Source organism: Accipiter gentilis, chromosome 4 (assembly GCF_929443795.1).
Source record: "Accipiter gentilis chromosome 4, bAccGen1.1, whole genome shotgun sequence".
Taxonomy (NCBI): Eukaryota; Metazoa; Chordata; class Aves; order Accipitriformes; family Accipitridae; genus Astur; species Astur gentilis.
Window position 1 is genome coordinate 43183092 of NC_064883.1, and position 18122 is coordinate 43201213.

Here is an 18122-nt window from a genome sequence, read left to right on the forward strand (position 1 = left end):
GCAGCACTTACCCAGAGCCAAGGGCTTTTCTGCTTCTCCCCCCACCCCACCAGCGAGCAGGCTGGGGGGGCACAAGAAGTTGGGAGGGGACCCAGCCGGGACAGCTGACCCCAACTGACCAAAGTGATATCCCACACCATACGACGTCATGCTCAGCCTATAAAGCTGGGGGAAGAAGAAGGAAGGGGGGATGTTCGGAGTGATGGAGTTTGTCTTCCCATGTCACTGTTAGGTGTGATGGAGCCCTGCTGTCCTGGAGATGGCTGAACACCTGCCTCCCGATGGGAAGTAGTGAGTTAATTCCTTGGTTTGTTTTGCTTGCATGCACGGCTTTTGCTTTACCTATTGAAATGTCTTTATCTCAACCCACAAGTTTCCTTACTTTTACCCTTCTGTTTCTCTCCCCCATCCCACCAGGGGCGGGGAGCAAGTGAGTGGCTTTGTGGTGCTTAGCTGCCTACCAGGGTTATATTACACCAAAGAGGTTCAACAAAGATTAAGAAAAGACCATTTTTCATATGTTCCCAGTTTTGTGGTATTGTAAATGTTGGAGAAGCCTCTAGTATAAAACACTGTCCCAGCAAGAGGGGAAATTATGGCAATCTCCAAGTGATGTCAGGTTAGTTGGAGACTTGATGAGCATCTTTGAGGATTTGTGTGTTGGAATCCACTCCTGGATACATTCCTCCCACCCCCACCAACACGTTCCTTAAACCAGAGCTTCCCCCAGAGACATGAGAAAACAATATCAGTGTAGTGCAAGCCAGAATTTGTACAGGTGGAATCCTGCACCACTAAGAATCAAGGGGTTTACACTATTTCCATGAGACAACAGTCTTTCACCATACCACAAAGTGACCAGAATAAGGGCAAGGAACCAACCCCCACCTCAAGAGGATCCAGTCACCAGGGAGAACAAACCATTTTTCCTTTCAGTGTATCCCAGGACTTCATGAAATGAAATGCATAACATCCAATCTACTGTATCTCCTTTACTGGGTTGTCTGAATAGCCTTAAACACCATAAATGCAAATTAAAACCTTCAAAGTGACTGAAGGGTAAGAAAGAGAAGGAAAACACGGAATGTAATCCTTATACTGATACAATCAGCACAGTAGCACTGGACGTCCACATTCTGGTTTGTTTTTTGGACAAAAATCCTGTTTTCAGGTAAATCATCTTTTGACAAGTTCTTAAAGATTGTGTGGCCAAAAATGCCAATGGACTAAAAAGTGGGATCAAAAGATTTTAATGGAGGTCAAAATTGAGTAGGATCAGATATAAGTCAAGACTTGTAGTCTCTAGTGGAAACACCTAAGATGGGAAACTCAAACGCTGTGAAGGGAAGCATGACAAAGCCCATGGAATATCAGTGTGAACTGAGGACCCACTTCCTCTAAGTTCCTATAACAATTCAAGCTAAAACTCAGTGCATGTATCATACAGATATATAGAATTACAGTCACCTGGTCATCCTGGATATTACTGTAATTCTAGACAAACCATATCAGGAGATTACAACATCAGAAACATCTTCAGCTGAGTCACTGTAGAAAATCCTGCCATTTCAACCTTATATGTTCCTCTTGTAATCGACAGGGAACCAAATTGTTCCCTGACATTGTGTAATTCGTGTTGAATTAAAAGAAGACAATAAGGGTTACATACCAATTGGGAAGGCGGAAGGGACACATTGTGATTGAACAAATGCTTTATGTAAATAAGCAAGGCTTACCTAAATATTGCGTAAAGGTCAGGAGAAAAGACAACAACTACAACTTACTAGATAAGGAGGAAAAAGACAACGGCTATAATTTACCAGATAAGGGGATTAACTCTACCAGGACTGCATCTCTCCACATCAAAAGACACTCTCCCTTTAGAAGATTGACGGAAACTACCCATTAACAAACCTGCACGAGTGAAGAAAGAAGAAGCAAGACAAGGTGGAGATTTACAAGAAAGGGGTGCATGAACTGTATAAAAGGAATGTAATTATAACAGAAAGTTGTGAGCCGTTGGTGGAGCGCAGACTTCCCGGCCCCATAGCGCTGCTTGCTTGCTATTCTCAATAAATTTATGAATTTTATATAGAATTGGCTCTGTCGATTTATAACACTCTCATATATGAAAGCAAAATAATAATTAAATAAAATTCTTCTTCAGGTCCACAAATACAAACACGTACTCCCATCAAGCTCAAAAGCTGCACCCAAGCAATCATGAAGGTGTTGTCCAGGGATTTTTCAAGGAAGCAATGCCCTAAAGACAGAGTGAGTTATATTGCCTTCCAACTCTGAAAAAGCATTGCTTGGTTTAAATCACTTCAGACTGAATTTTCAATGTCATTCACTCAGCAATTCAGTGAAATTGCACATACATGAAATTCTCAAAAGCATTTTATGCCATCTGTTTGGGATACTTAGTGTGAACATGGAGGGAGGTGAAGTTAGTAATTATAGGGGGAGGAAATTAACATATTGGACTAATTAACAGCATCTTCTGGAAAAGAGACAGGGAAGATAACCAATTACAAAACTTTAATGTTTACTGTTCTCCCAGCTATAAATAAAGATCGTTCAATATGGGTCTCCTTGGGTTTTGTTGTTTTTTTCCCTTCTAAAATACGATTTCTGCACTGTGCCAAAAGACGTGGGCTAGAAAGAAAGGACTCAGACATTGCAGACTCTATGGTCTGATTCTATACATCCATGCAGCTGAATGGAGCACACCAATGTTTCAATGTGATACATCCTTACTGCTATGAGGGTTCAAAATGAAGGATGCACATAGCTCATCTAATTTTGGACATCAACACATTAGAGCAGACTTAGTCACAGGACCTTGTTATCCTTGGATCTCTTTAAAGAAAAAGCATTTCATTTCTGCTCTGTTTTAGATCCTAGTTCAGGATGAAATCATGCTTTGGAATTTAACTGCATTAACTAGAACTTTACTGACTATGAAGAGATCACTGCATTGCAGACCTCTATTTTTAATAAAACTTAGAGCTGAGTAGTCCAGACCATTTTGAAGATCCTACAATTGTCATAGAAGACGAAAAGAACACTGAGAAAAGTATGCCCAAAGTTCACTTCATGCTTATGCCTGAGTCTGCACTTAGGTCCAGCTGGTCTGAACATGAAGCAGCGTTGTGGTTTACTATGTGTATAAGCCCATGCTCAAAGCAGAGTACTGGTTCACAGGATTTTGAAGCATGCTGCAGAAATGGCTATGGTCACAAGCATCATGGGAAGGTATGTTCTAGAAAAGCTGCACATTGGATTGTCTCTATATAACAATCATGTTTCATTAATTTTAGAGCAGTGCTTTAACTTTTTATCAGTGATAACTTACAATGATAATGCAATAGAAGAGAGGCTTCTGTGACTTCTCTCTTTCCTTTTGATATTAAAATGCTATTATAGTAGTTGCACTCAGCCTGAGAAGATGCCCTGTGTTCATGCAGCATGTAAATAGCCCAGAAAATTATTTTTTTTGTCAACAATTGACAAGTAAATTGTTTGCCAACTTCTAAGACAGCCTGGTGTGAAATTTGTTTTTTTGTAATAGAAGCTCTGGACAAGAAAAAATACATTATGAATTAATGACAAGTTTTACAATAATATTTACAAAAATATTCAAAAGGCGAAGAACACCTGAAGGAAAGGTCCAAAATTATGGAAGGTTTCACAGAACCTCATCTACCTTTCCTTTGGTTCCAGCTACAGAATGGAATAGATGGTCATTAAAATTTATACAAGCAAATATGCCACATGAGGCAGAGTCGCTCCCTGGAACACAATGGCACAAGTCACAGAGCTCAGGCTAGATTCATAATACAGGTCAACACACCCATTTATATGCAAATTAAGAGGCACTTAAGGCAACACAACTTTCAGACCTCAGTCTGATCAGCTTACCTACATCAGCTTATTGTCCTTAAGGAACTGATACAGTCAGAGTAAAACACAATTGATCTGTTATATTATACAGAAAGATTTTTTATTCCTTGAGCCTCATTTCCTTTGTCATTTCTCAGGGGTGGGGAACTGGCTGAATTATAATATCTACATTATTACAAGATATTTTAAACTCCTCCCTCCATGAAGATTTACCAGGGGGAAAGAGAAGTGAACGGGAAAGAAACAAACTGACTTTTTCCCCCAGTAGCATCACTCACTGCAGCACACCTTCCCAGTCACACCACAGAGGTGTGGCTCCGAGTGTGCTTCTCCCACTTCTGAAGCAAAGCTGGATCCAGTTTCACATCTCTTACAGTGTCATGTTTGTGCTGGTGCATTTTAGCCAAGAATCAAGCACAATAATCCCTGCTTTCAAACACTGGTATGAGGAAAGCAAAGGCACCATATTCCCCCCACTCCTTCCTGCTGTCTGCCTTTAGCCTTCTAGAGAATATGTGACATTTCCTTTACTCCACCGTCAGTGCCCTTAAGTGCCTCCACCCTACCTCTGTGTCTGAAAAGCCTTCTGTCCTAACCTAAAAAGTTAGAGTCAGGTCTTGGAGACTTGATGGTGGGATCAGGAAACAGAAATGGTAGAGGTTTGTGGTTAAATATATGTACTGTGTTCTGATTTGAAGAACTGGTGTTTTTCATGGTAAATACTCCATTGATCTGGCCGAAATGATCCAAGGTTCATCCCCAGCTTATACGAGCTGTCAGTCCGGTCAGAGTATCACAGTTTCTACAGAGAATGACACCCAGGGGATGGATTTTATTAGCACATCCACCTACCTTCACCTACCCAGCCTGGATGTCCCATGCTGCACTTGGAGAAACACAAACAGCATTTGGCAACAAGTCTGGACCAGTCTGGATACAGACACTCTAACTGTACTAACCTTCAACTATCATGTCAGTCAGTAAGTATAGTCAGCTTAACAGATTAAATTATGAAAAGGGACTGTCATTATTAGTTCACCTGAAGCTCTCTTCAGGTGTGCAAAATTCAAAGTCTTCTTTCCATGTCACACCACTGTACGTTGTCGCTAGTGAAAATCCAAGGCTGGAGACATTATGTTTATGTCAGCAGGAAAAGATGTTCCTGAGGCAAGGACACGTTGAAAATGGAAGTCAACAAGAAATGGAGAAATAAATACCTGTGACATTGGTGCGGGCTGACAAAGCTTCACAGTACTTTTCCAGCAGAACAGACAAGGGCAGATTCACAGAAGATTCACAGTGGAGAACTATCTGGATGAACAGACAGAAACAAAACAAAACAGTAAAGTAGCAGCACAGAATAATTTTTCTCATTCATGAGTACAATAATCCCCAGCACTTTCATAGCAGTTTCCATTCATAATTGGTTCAGGTACAGACATCCCTTCATGACAGAAAAAATTTACAGTTATACTTGCTTAGCTCCATGACATCAAATGGCATTCATCTGACTAAATGTAGGCATCTACAAATGAACCACCTATTCTGGACCTCTTCTTGTGGGAGCTAGTCAATAGCATTAACAAAACCAGGACACAATTTATCTCACCTAAAAGTAGATGCCTAAAATAGAGAAGATGAATCACAACCCATTAAAGATCACATGTGGAATTTTTTCAACTAACTTTTAATGGTTACATAGGTGCTAAAGATCCTTACACATTCAAGAGAGACAGCAATTGGCAAAGGGTAATTCAGAAAGCTTGAGGAAAGTGCTTCCATTGACTGTATAGGAAAGGCAGGCATCCCTGTAAGGTGATCCTTGGCTCTTTTAGGCCAGTAAAAAAAGACATGAGTTTCTGACCTTCAGAATTCAGAGTGCTGAGCCCTCCACCGAGGGCAAATGCTAGTGAGAAAGAGAGCGATAATATCAACATGGGCACTTCAAGAAAGCTGCAAGTTCAGTACAGGACAATAGTACATCTCCAAATAAATTTCAGGATAAGTATATTTACAGTTGAAACCAAGGAATATGTTGTCATTTTCACACTCAAAAATGAAAATACTGAAGTGCCCACTGCAGACAGAGGAGACAAGCCCACAGAACCGTACATCTCAACATACAGCTGAGTTCGGATACTGCTTGGAGCAAGAGAAGCTCTTGAAAAGTCCTCTAAGAAAGGCAGAACTAAACGTGGTGAGAAAATTCAGGAGCGACACATCAATGACAGAAACTTCCATTTTCAACATAAGAAACAAAATCTTCCTAACTATTTCTGAGGGGATATAAAGCTGCAGTAAGACACAAAAAGCCTTTGCTTTTCTATTTATGCAGAATGACTCTAACATAATACAGGCAGCTTTTACTTAGGGAAATGACCATACTCCTTGAAAGCTGACATTACATTTCAGTGCTTTAAGATGTGTTAAGTGATTGGAGAACACTTTTTATGTCACTGAATTCCTTGTCACTTAATAAGAAGTGGAGTAAATGATAATGACAATAGAATTCATCAGCAATGTTGCTCTCTAAAGAACTGTTCTTTGTACAATACCATTACTATCTATTTCTCACTTTGCTGTTACTTTACAAAATAGGAAGTCTTGAAATACAAAAAGCCTTTCTCAGTCTTCATTCTTTTCAAATAAACACCATGAAGCTGCTGTTTCTCCTCCAGGGAGACTAGAACTCCTGCCTGCCATAGCAAGGCCTTCCAGGGTACTCACCATGCATGGTCAGGTCAAGGAGACAGAGAAAGGCAATGGTTCTGTTCTGCAGTCAGGGCAGATGCCATCTTACAAGGCACAGAAAGCAGACTCTGTAGTGGTCATGTCTCATGTCAGACCCAGTCACGTGAGTTGACATAGCAAAGGCATTTCTTCCCTTCTATCCCTCTGCTACCTCACAGGCCAAAAGCACTGTCTCACTTCAAAGAAGAAACTTGAGACATCTCCATGTACTGTAAATACACTGCATGTTCAGCTGTCTGCTTCATAAGATGATGGGAAAGAACAGACAGAGGTCAAGCCTAGCGCAGCATGTGTAGGAACAAGAAAGGTTAAATGTCACACTTGCTTTAGGGTCAACTTAGGTTCATTTGGCTAGAGGGAAAAGCGCCTTCCACATATTATGTTACTTTTGCTTTCATTTTCTCTCCACTAACCTCAGTGAACAGTTTGTGTGTGATATTTTTAAAAATTGTATTTAAAGCAGATAAATGCCAAAAGCCTAAAAAAAACCTCTTAAAAATAATAAAGAACAGCAAAAAAAAGAAACATTTAAGTAATGTAGAATTTTAAAGATAAATAATTGGGCCTGTGACTGTATATATATTTTGAAATAATAGTTGCTTTGAGTAACTAATGCACTACTTTACTCAAACTGCATTTCTCTTAAGACAGCTACTATTCCATGACCTCTTGCCACCAAATCAGTTCTACATTGCCTTGCACATTTACCTGAAACATGCACAGAAATATCTATCTTAATTTCTCTGAGCCACTGAGGACATTTATGAACAAATAAAAATAATGCACTGAGCCAGAGATTAAGGTAAAAAGGAGTCCTTTACTTCCTAAAGCAGGGGCAACAACTAGTAGTCTGCAGGCCAGTTCTGACTCTCCAGAACAATATATGGAGCCTTTGGTCAACTTCCTGTTCACATCTGAGAGGCCTTTCAGAAAAGGCGTGGATGAATTGCTCTAGTGTGTCACTGTCTGTGTCTCTCGAGGTCATTTCATTAGACCTTTCCCCTTGGCTATGGTCACTGCTCTTCATTAATCCATGAAAGGCCTTCATCTCTGTCAGAGGGCATGCAACTACAAGACACAATCAGAGGAACTCACCATAAGATCACCTCTAGATATGGGAAGAGCAGATGAAAATGGCAACAACCTAAGAGAGAGTAACATATTGCTACCTCACGTTGTTCGAAGTTGCAAGACACTAATAGTAGTGTGTGCTCCTCTGCAAATGGAAGGGCTTCAATCTTGCAAACATCTATTTATGCAGAATTTGTTCTTTGTCACACAAGTACTCTCATAAATTCCTAACATGAAGTCATAAAAATACATATGCAACATTATATATGTAACATGCCTCAGTGGACCTATATGGAGAGCTCTGGGCATAGAAGAATATCTGACCCATCATAGTGTTGCCTCCTCTCAGTTCCTACCAGAATTTGTGGTTGCTTCATGCAGATTGGAGAGGACTTGTAACTTAACTTTAAAAACAATAAACTCAGAGTCCTGGTTTGAAAGATTATTGTGTTCTACTAGGTAGTGAGATATGTATATATATTAGAAAAAACAAATGAACACTGGTACTGTAATTCACCTGCACTGGAGAGGTTTTCTTCTCTCAAAAATGTAACAAATGGCTACAGTAATATAAACAAGCCCCCAAAACTACAAATAGGATCCAAAACTGTCAATATAGGCATGGGGCTACCACAGAGATACAATGGACAGCATCTTGTGAGTTTAAATATCTAGCAATAAGAAGCACCAGAGTAGATGAAGTCAGCATGACTAAAAACTGAAGGAAAGAGTTGAAGTGGAACAAGATGACACATGACAGTGCAGCATTTGTTGCCAAGATGAAGAAGGTAAGCTGGAGGCAGCAAATGCTGCCAAACATGGACAGATGCATACGCTCTGTTTTCCAGTTCTCACATATTAGAATTCCCAGATGCCATATTCTAGTTGTCTAATAAAACCCACCTTTTTTATAAAAGCTGTTACGCCTCCCTGTAAAACACCTGCTGGTGGCATACTGAACAAAAGCAGAGGTGCTGACATCTGAGACATAGTCTCAAAGTAACAGAGCAAAACCTCTCCCTTTTAAAAAAATGTAGCATCTAGTACTTACCAGGTCCTAGAGAAATCCATGCAGTGGAACTGTAACACCATCTCATCAGAAAGCCACTCACAGAAAGGCAGTGGGATTTATCTCAACTAGCTCAGACTTCAAAATAAAGAGAGCAACAGCTGAGCTGATCACTCAGGGACTCCTTTGTAATTCAGGAAGAGAAGTAGGAATTTTTCAGGTATAGTTCATCTGCCATATTTTAAATCTTAAAGTCACTGACCTCTACTGACTGCATTAGCTGGGTCTCACCCACTACAAGGACAGAGTAACTTAGATGGATCCTTTCTAAATTTTCTTTAGACATTAAATACAAAAGGATAGGTAAAAACATTCTTAGAGGTGATGGCTACAGAAGACAGGACCATATAACCATCTTAGAAAATTATCTGGAGTACTAATGTTTTCTTTCTTTTACTGAGCATGATGAAGTGACCTTCCAACACCAAACAATTTTGTAGTTATCAACCACAAAACATGTGCTCAGTCCACTGCTGACAAGAGAAGGATCCATCTCATGTCTCCATTGCCACATAAAAATGAAGTCTCAGTCTAAACTAGAGACTAAACTAGCCACCTGTGCTCCCTATAAAGGCAAAGCACTTGACCACCCTGAGTAAACATCTATGGTAATGTCATGGATCATGTTAGGAGAATGCTTATGCCTACCCTTCATTTCTGTGAAGTTGCACTGCTGTTAAGACTCCAGCTGCACTTCCTCCCAGGGTTTTCTGTAAAACATCTGGGAGTGCTGAGGCCTTAAGTTCTACCTTGTTTCAACATCAACAGTGCAGTGAAATTGACTTCAGCACACAGAAAGTTGCTACTTCGTAGTTTTGCCCCAGAACTAAAAAGAAAAAAAAAAAAGAAAACCTGTATTTAATTTTTAGTTCTTTAATTAGACAATTCCAATAAATTAATTTGAGAAATACTCCTCGCTCAAAGGTAATCTTATCAAGTTAAGCCTTCCAAATGCACCATTTCTACCAAGAGATCAAGTGTTCACCTAAACATTTGGGAAGGACTGTCTCAGAGCAGCAGTCCAATTAAATGCAAAAACACATTGTTTTGTGTCCACAGAAGCTCAGTTTAGGGAAACACATGCATCAAACTTAACCATGAAAATATAATTAGTGAAAGAGCTCAATGCAGCAAAATCAAAGCAAATCCCACACCTCCTTGACAAAACCCATACTCTTCAAATACAGCTAGGGAGTTTCCAGGGCACGGGGGCATCTGGCAAGTGATGGCAGGGGTTCCCGCCATCATCAGTACTTGTGTGTGAAAACAGATGCTTTGGGAAAAACACCAGGTATTCAAGTGGAATGCACTTATAACAAATGCCAACATTCATCTGAGAAACTCTTTCTCTCTAACAAGAGATGGCAATACATGGAAGAGAATAAGGAGAGCCAGAATATTTGCTGATGACAAATCACCTGAAGGAATATACACAACCAGGAGAGCAAAGAATGCTACTTAAGAAGGAAAACAAGAGAACAGCCTACAAGAGGAAGAGAAGGTAGTCTTTTCTGTGGCCAGGATGGATTTATATTCACTGTCATGCGGTTACTTTGTACACAAGATGTATGCACAAGAGATGCTTATTAAAGGACAGTGCTAAGAGGGCCAGCACAGTGGAAATACTTTGCTTGTTGAAGAACAAAAAGGTCAGTCCTCTGCTTCAAGATATCTTTGGCCTTTCTCAACTCAGTAACTTAACTTTGCTAGTGCAGTGGCATTTGGCAGTATACAATTGTTTGGCTCTGGTTCACCAGAAAAAGAATTTCCATTTGTGATTGAAGGTCTAAATACAAGTTTTCACAGGAACCTGCAACCTGAAACCTCAGCCAGCTAAGGTTACAGTAAAAGGAAAGACTGCTAGCACAGTTCAAGAAAAACAGTCTCCTTTTCGAATCATCCTTCAGCTCTTTCAACTCCCTGTCATTACTTGTCTCTAAATTAATCCAAGCGGCTAGATAAAACAGTGCTACTAGCTAGTGAACCCCAAATGATCCAGGAGACATTGTTTTATGATCTTAGAGGCCAACATGTATTCTGCAGCTCTTCTAGGAAGTCTGGAGAAAGAGAATGTAATTCTGCGTGGAATGGGAAGTAGGACCTCAGTTCAATAGAGCAACTAAACACAGGCAGTTCTAAGCATGAAATTAAATTCATCTTTATTCAGAAATAAGTTTAAAAAACTCAAACATCTGCTACACTAAGCTCACCACTGAACTTCACTGTTGTCTTTGAAACTTGGAGATCTGCCTTCATTAAGCATCTGCCTACGTGCTCTGCTGAATAAGGGTGTAGAGGGGAGGTTCTTCATCCACTGAAAACCATGCATGTGCTAAGTGGTTTTCTGAGTCACAGCATACAAAGCAAAACTGTTTAAGGCTACCCATGAGCTGAAGTTGTCCAACCAAGCCTCCATGTCCTTCCAGAGCAACATAAGATATTAAAAAGGAGCAAAATAACATCTGAATCACAGGCTATAGCTTACTTCAAATAGAATTGTTTAATGGAATGACTTTTCAATTTCACATCCTTAAAAGAGTTTTGCTCTTCATTCCCCGTATCTCTGTACATCATATTCAGAATCTGGAAGGGGAGCAAGCCCTTCACAGCACTCCTGCCTTCATGTCTGCCCTTTTCCTAGGTCTTCACACCAAACCCATGACTAATTCTTCCCCACTCTTTCCAACCAATTCACATTACTATGAACCCCCTCAGCAGCTCAAATGTGATTCACCTCGCTCACTTATTTCAGAGAGCATTGCTTTAGGCTCCTATTAGGGAGGAAGGAAGAAGGAAGCACTATCAAGGAACAACCCATCACTTCTGCTTTAAAGATGCACTTTAGGATGAGATGACTTATACACTGGAGACAAAACACACAGGGAATCCAGAGTAGCTCAAGTTTAAAAGTCACATTTGCCCAAATGAATGCCAATATATCAGCTACCTCTCCCAGGCAAACTCTTACCTACCTGAATAGTCTCTGCAAAGATCATTCACTCATCCATCATTACCACACTGACACTACACTTCAAGACCTCCCTTCACAGGTTCTCCTAATTCTAGCTCATCAAATGTGAGCTCCTAATCTTTGTTTTTGAGGTCTCTGTCAGCATGCTCCCACCTAAAAAATGTAAAAACTCATCTCCCATTATGGATCAAGACTTTCATCAGCTAGTGATAGCTGCTCTCACTATCCATTGAATGTCAACAATGGTACCTCTATGTCCTCCATAAAATGTTCCTTTGACCCAAGACTTCATTGAGAGTTCACTGCTGATTACCAGTGCCACCTCACTGGCTCATTTTTAATTTTCTTTCTCTCCATCCATTTCTTCTTCCTTAAACTGCTAACTTTTGGGCTGAAGCTCACCTTTAGTATGTGAAAAGCACGTATCACAGTGAAATTAAACTCCAGGACTGAACAAGAGAAGGTCTACCAACAGCCTTTCACTACCTGAGGGGGAATTACAGAGGAGTCAGACTCTTCTCAGAAGCTGACAGCAAAAGGACAAGAGGAAGGCATCCTTCTGAAGTTGCAGCAAGGGAAAATCTCACAGGACATAAAGAAAAAACTATGCACCATGACAACAGCTGAGCATTGGAAAAGAGGTTCGGAGACATTGTGAAAAGAGGTTAGAGATGTTGTGAAATCTCCATCTTTGCAGATTTTCACAGCTGAACTGGAAAAGGCCCCGAGTAACATGATCTGGTTTTGGAATTAGCCCTGCCTAGAGAAGGAGGCTGGACAAGAGACCTCTAGCAGTCCCTTCCAGCATAAATTCTTTTTTCGTTCCTTGATTCTAGGACATATAGCCCTATGGTAAAAAGAATAATAGATAACATTTACTCCCAAATCCTTTCTATTGACAATGCTATAATTAACAGTTTACAGACTGTATCTTGAACAATAATCAGCAATCTAGAGGCGCTTTTTTCACTCCTGTTTCTAATATTTTGGACTCTGTTCACATAATCATAATTAAAATATTATACCAAATACTATGAAAAGGTATTTTAAAATTATTTTTATATTTAAAGATAGAATTTTCTTTTTAACTTTTTTTTTTCCTGTCCAAAAGAGAGAAATACTTTAAGTCTGGCAAGAAAATTTTCATAAAAAGACACTTGGTTTAGGAAAGTAGAGGTTTGTTACACCTAGGAAGGTCTCTCAAGTTCAAGGTGGACTAAATAGCTGATCTCCCAGCAGACAGGACATGAGGCAGGATGAGGAAAGATCCCTACTCCATCTGATTTGGAGCTCACCTAGCCAAAATCCTGTTATGTGCTCCGAGACATCATTCTTGCCAGCCAGAGGGATAACGCTGGTCTTCCTCTCTGCTTTGAAAGAATCAATCAACAACAGAAGGAGCAGACTGGTCCCTGGACATCCTCGCCCCCAAAACAAGGAAACAGCAGGAGCACAGTGTTCCTCTAAGTAGCCCTGGGGACTGGAACCGAGCAAGCAGAAAGGTTACGTCTGTAATGGTCACACTACAAACTACAGCCACTGGTGCTGGCTCATGGGCCATCTCTCTGCTTCTGCTGGCATGAGTCTCCTGAAACCCAAGCTATGTCTGGATGTGGGAGTCTGCTACTGCCACTCAAAGGGAATTGATACTTTAGTCCGTGTACCGAGACGCCTGCTAGCAGAGCCTGCCTGGCAGCCCTGCAGGCAACCTGTTCGGACTCTTCAGCGCACTTCCTTTTATTCACTTTCACCTTCTTTCCTCCTTCCTTTCCACTGGAAAAGCCACCCCTGCTAGAGCACAGCACTCCAAAACCTAAGGCAGTGCAGAGATAATAGCACTCAGAAAGCCTCCCATGTCCCAGGAACCTGGGTAACAGCAAGAGAGATTATCCCATAGCCCTCGGAGGCAGGTGGCTCCTTTCCAGTTCTCTGGCACTTCAGCTACTATTACCAGGGCAAGGGTTTAGCATTGCAGTGAGGACAGCTAATGTATTTTAATCTCCATCTGCATTGCTCACTATTTACTCTCCCGGCATGGCATACACAACCCAGAGTGGATAGTTATTCAGCCAGGATTACACAAAAGTTTACAGAGCTTTAATTAGTTTCACTTTCTTACAGTTCTGTTGAAGAAGTACTTTTCAGCTCTTGAAATACCAAATGGATTTCCTTTCTTATTTAGTGAAAACAAGCTGCGTTTCTGTACAAACACATGCCGTTTAATTGATCATTCCCAGAGAAGGACAGCTTCCAAGTTCTCCACCCATTTAGCTCCACAATAGAGCTGTCAATCTGGGGAACGAGACATGCATGGGCAGGAGCAGCACGGTCCCAGCACCTGACTCTCAACGTGGGCTCCCCTGCACAGCAATGAGATACTCAAGAGCCAGAGGTCAGGATAGGATGTCGAAACCCATCTCTGTGAACTGGCTTTCTCAGAATGCCACTGTCACCACCACAGCACTTCCCAAACAGCACAGCCTTTGTCAAGATGATGCAGAGCAGGCAGAACTTCTGATTGTGAGAGCCAATCCAAATGATCGCAGACCCAAAGAACTGATCAGTGCTTACAAAAGCATGACATGCTATATGTCAGAGCATTGCACGAAGCATCTAACAATCATCCCCACACTGGCACCAGAAACTGGAACTGCAATTTTCATACATTTGGATATGAATGATGAAATTCAAGCAGCTGTTTATCTGAAAGACAGTACTTGTTAGCTGACTGATCACAATAGTAAATTACTCGTTTCTGTTTGTCTTCTCTTGTAATAAGGGCCACAGCAAAATTTATCAAACTTTTCAGAGACAAAAAATAGAACGCATGAAGCTCTTTACCCAACACTCACCAGCTCAAATCAAATACAGCTATTTTCAAATCTATTAAGATTAAAAAAAGGATGGGCAGTAAAAGAAAGTAATTCTCTATAAAGAAATAGTTTGTTAAAGCAAGCCAGCAGGGAGTGTTTAGTTGTCAAAGCTGGTTGTTATGAATAGAAAGATAAGAAGGCAAAAACAATATTTATGCAGTACTTTGATACATGTCATTGCATATCTACAGGAGGCAAGGAGGTGCCTTGTGGCTCGCTGGACAGCTCCAGCTTTACATCCAAGAATTAATGTTTGCACTTCAGGAGAGAACAGACTACATTTGGGATTATAATTGGTGTAGGTTAAAAGAAAGAAGGATATGTACATTATCAAGATTTGATCTATCTGTTTCAATTTATAGACACAGAGTGAAAAGTAAAAAAGCAAAAATGTAATTTACTGGATAAAATTTTAATCTAAAGTAAACCAGCTTTTCCCCAAAGCCTCCTTCTTGGATCTGCAAGTGCTGCAATCTTGAAAGTAACATAAACTTAAAAGGATCAGATTCAGCAGCACACATAGCCTGTTTTTACTAACCCTATTTGCTCACCTCCCCCCCTTCCCAAAAACTAAAATCTGCAGAACTATTAAAAAAATCCAGAAGTGTGCAAATGTTTGTTCTAATATAGTATTTTTAAAATATTTGGTTTAATAATATATAGGAAAAAATGAAAATAAAAAGAAAGCAGAAACACACTTCCTTAAAAAGTTAGTATCATTCACCACCCTGGTTTTCTCATTGTGAATCTCTCAGATCATCACACCACCAGCAGGATCCCACAGTAATCTCTAACACAAAGAAAGCTGATCACTCAATTCAAAGCAATGAAGAGTTTGCCTTAGAGGAAAATGCCTCCCTCAGGCACTCATTGAGAGCCCTAAGCAATGCGAGTACAGCATACCCCATCTAAGCTAATAAATCAAACAGTGCAAAAGTCTGGTTTAAGTACTTAATCATTTATACTGTTAAATTTTTAGAATGGTTCCTGGCCACATTTTTGCCCCAGGCAATCTCACGGTATCTCAAACACTTCCCTCCCGGGAATGATCTGGGAGTGAGGCTGCACCATGGACCATTCTCAATGGGCAGTTTGCACACAGTCTCCCCATTTTAGAAGCTCAAGGAGCTTAATAGCAGGGGCACAAGCCACTCTCTGGCATTTGGCCTGAAGGCTGAAGAGCTGTCCTGGCAATCTTAATGTACTAGTAGAGATATAACCTGCGAGACTGAAACGAAACAAGCATGCACCTGATAGTGCACACTCTGCAATGAGATCCCTGCACTGTCTTCCTCCACCAGCTTCAGCAGAGGCATGCGAGAAGCAGGGCAGACACCATTGCTCTGCTTTGCAGTATGAAGGCCACAGAATTTAGAGGACTTAATCATTATTTCTCCTCCGCTCTTCACAGAACAAAATGTAAGCAGATCCCTTATATGAACAAAAGCTAAAGACAGCTTTCTTTCTAGCTAAGGGCAGCTATGAGTATCACCAAAATGTTTTGTGGCAAAACTACCAGTCAGCCAACGTCAGCCGTTCTTCCTTGCATACCTCCTTCAAATATCCAGTAATTACCACAAGATGGCTACAGATTTAAACCCTGCCAACATACTACACCAGGAAAGGCTTCTCATGATGAAATGTTTATGCTGCATTAATTCACAGTAGGACTGAATTTTGGCAGTCTCAGACCAGGAATATTACTTAACTTGTCACCACTGGCTGATATACTCAAACTGCTCTGGCTGTTTTAACAGCTTCAGGAGAGCATATGAATTATAGCAAGCTTTGCTTTTGTTTTTGATGAATAATCCTCCCTCCTCCAAATTACGTGAACTCAGCAAGGACTGTATATCAAAATGTCAAAAGATTAATTTGCCTTTGTTTTATCGTTTGTTTGTTTTTCACATGCAAGTAAATCCATTTTCCAGTGTATCATATGTACAGAAACCCTCTAAGAGAACATAAATCTCAGAGCCTGCTGTGCAAGTCTTCACCCTTTGGCTGACCAGCCCTGTGAAATCTGACAGGTCATCTGCACCAGCATTTTCACATGGCAGATCTAATTCTGTACTAGAAAGTTGCCTCATTTCATAAGTGTTGCAAACCTGCAGCTCCCATAAGACACAATTGCTCAGCTGCTGGGAAAACTTAACCTTCCTCAATCGCGTAAAGGCCTGCTCCCATAAGCAGCTATGCCTTTTCTCAAGTCCACGAATGTAAACAGAGCTATTGACTTCGAGTCAACTTTCAAGTACTTTCAAGTTAAACAGGAACTTAAGAGCTTTGGATTTGAGCCAAAGTTTTAAAACATTGCTCTTGAGCATCTTGGTGCAAAGTTTCATCCAGCTCTAAAGCAGAGATACAGATTTACCAACAACATTCACAGATGAAAACACACCCCAAAAGAACAGTAAAAGCTCTGCTTTTGCTACAACTGGAGCAACAAGAGCTGTTCTATATACGAGGCTGAAGATTGTCTTCCAACACGTTACTTCCACATACCACACAGGCGTACATGTAAGTCTCTATAAGACGCAAGCATGCAACATCCAAACAAGCTCTTCTATATAAGCACACTCAGAATACACTCAAAGTACATATTTCTCTCAGACTCAATGCGTTTTACGGAAACTTGACACTTTGATTCTTAATCTGTGCTACTTTTTTTTTCTTTTTTTTTTTAATTTCAATGCAGCTGTTTTGTTTTCACAGCAGCAATGTAACTACCAAAATTTACATAAATAATTCAAATGCAAAGTTACAGGGGAATGGGAAAACTGTCCATAGATTACATCTACACAGGAAGCACGTGACATTTTTTGATTAATTGAAAAAGAATTGGGCAGCTCTCAGTACCTCAGTACTTTTGATAACCTCACTGGCAAGAAGTCCCCCTCTCTAAACATAAGCTGAAATATTTTTATGGACCAAAAGAAATCAATAAGAGAAAACAGAGCCTGGAAGAGAAGAAGGACTAAGAAACAAAGATTACGAAGAACGGGTTTGGAGTTGAAAACAGCAAGTGTGTAGACCCATGGCACCCTGATCCCATGTGCACTGATCTCTGACTGAGGAAAAAAGACATTGGCAGAGCTGAGAAAATATTGTCTCTCTTCTAAGAAAGCTACTGCAAAGCTTTTAAGATCAAATTCTTGCTTGCCTTTGAAGCCTGTTGCTTTTCCTGACCTGGCTTCCCTCTATCTTTCTTTGTAAATTAGACAGAGAGAAAAGGGAAAAAAAAGACAGAACATAAGGAAATAGATTTTCTTTCTTTATCTAAGGAAATATTAAAGGTGGGCCAATTACACTACAGTCCAGAAGGATCACTGTCACGTTTTAATTTTGCGGGAAGAGCCTTTACAAATTCTGCGCAAGATCAACGTACCTCCTGCTTAACCTCTCACATTAGTTTTGCAAATATCACTTACCACACTTAAAACTATCACTTAAAACAAACAAGCCACCAAAGAAGTCAGCC

The 18122-nt window shown here is 40.4% G+C and overlaps 1 protein-coding gene across 2 annotated transcripts in view; it reads right to left on the bottom strand.

Moving 5' to 3' along the window:
* Positions 1–18122, bottom strand: part of CRHR2 (corticotropin releasing hormone receptor 2) — a 161330-nt gene that overhangs the window by 141485 nt on the left and 1723 nt on the right. For both annotated transcript variants that reach the window (XM_049798716.1, XM_049798715.1), the window contains exon 2: positions 5124–5217. In XM_049798716.1, coding sequence (XP_049654673.1) covers positions 5124–5217 — 94 coding nt within the window. The remainder of the gene's footprint in view (positions 1–5123; positions 5218–18122) is intronic.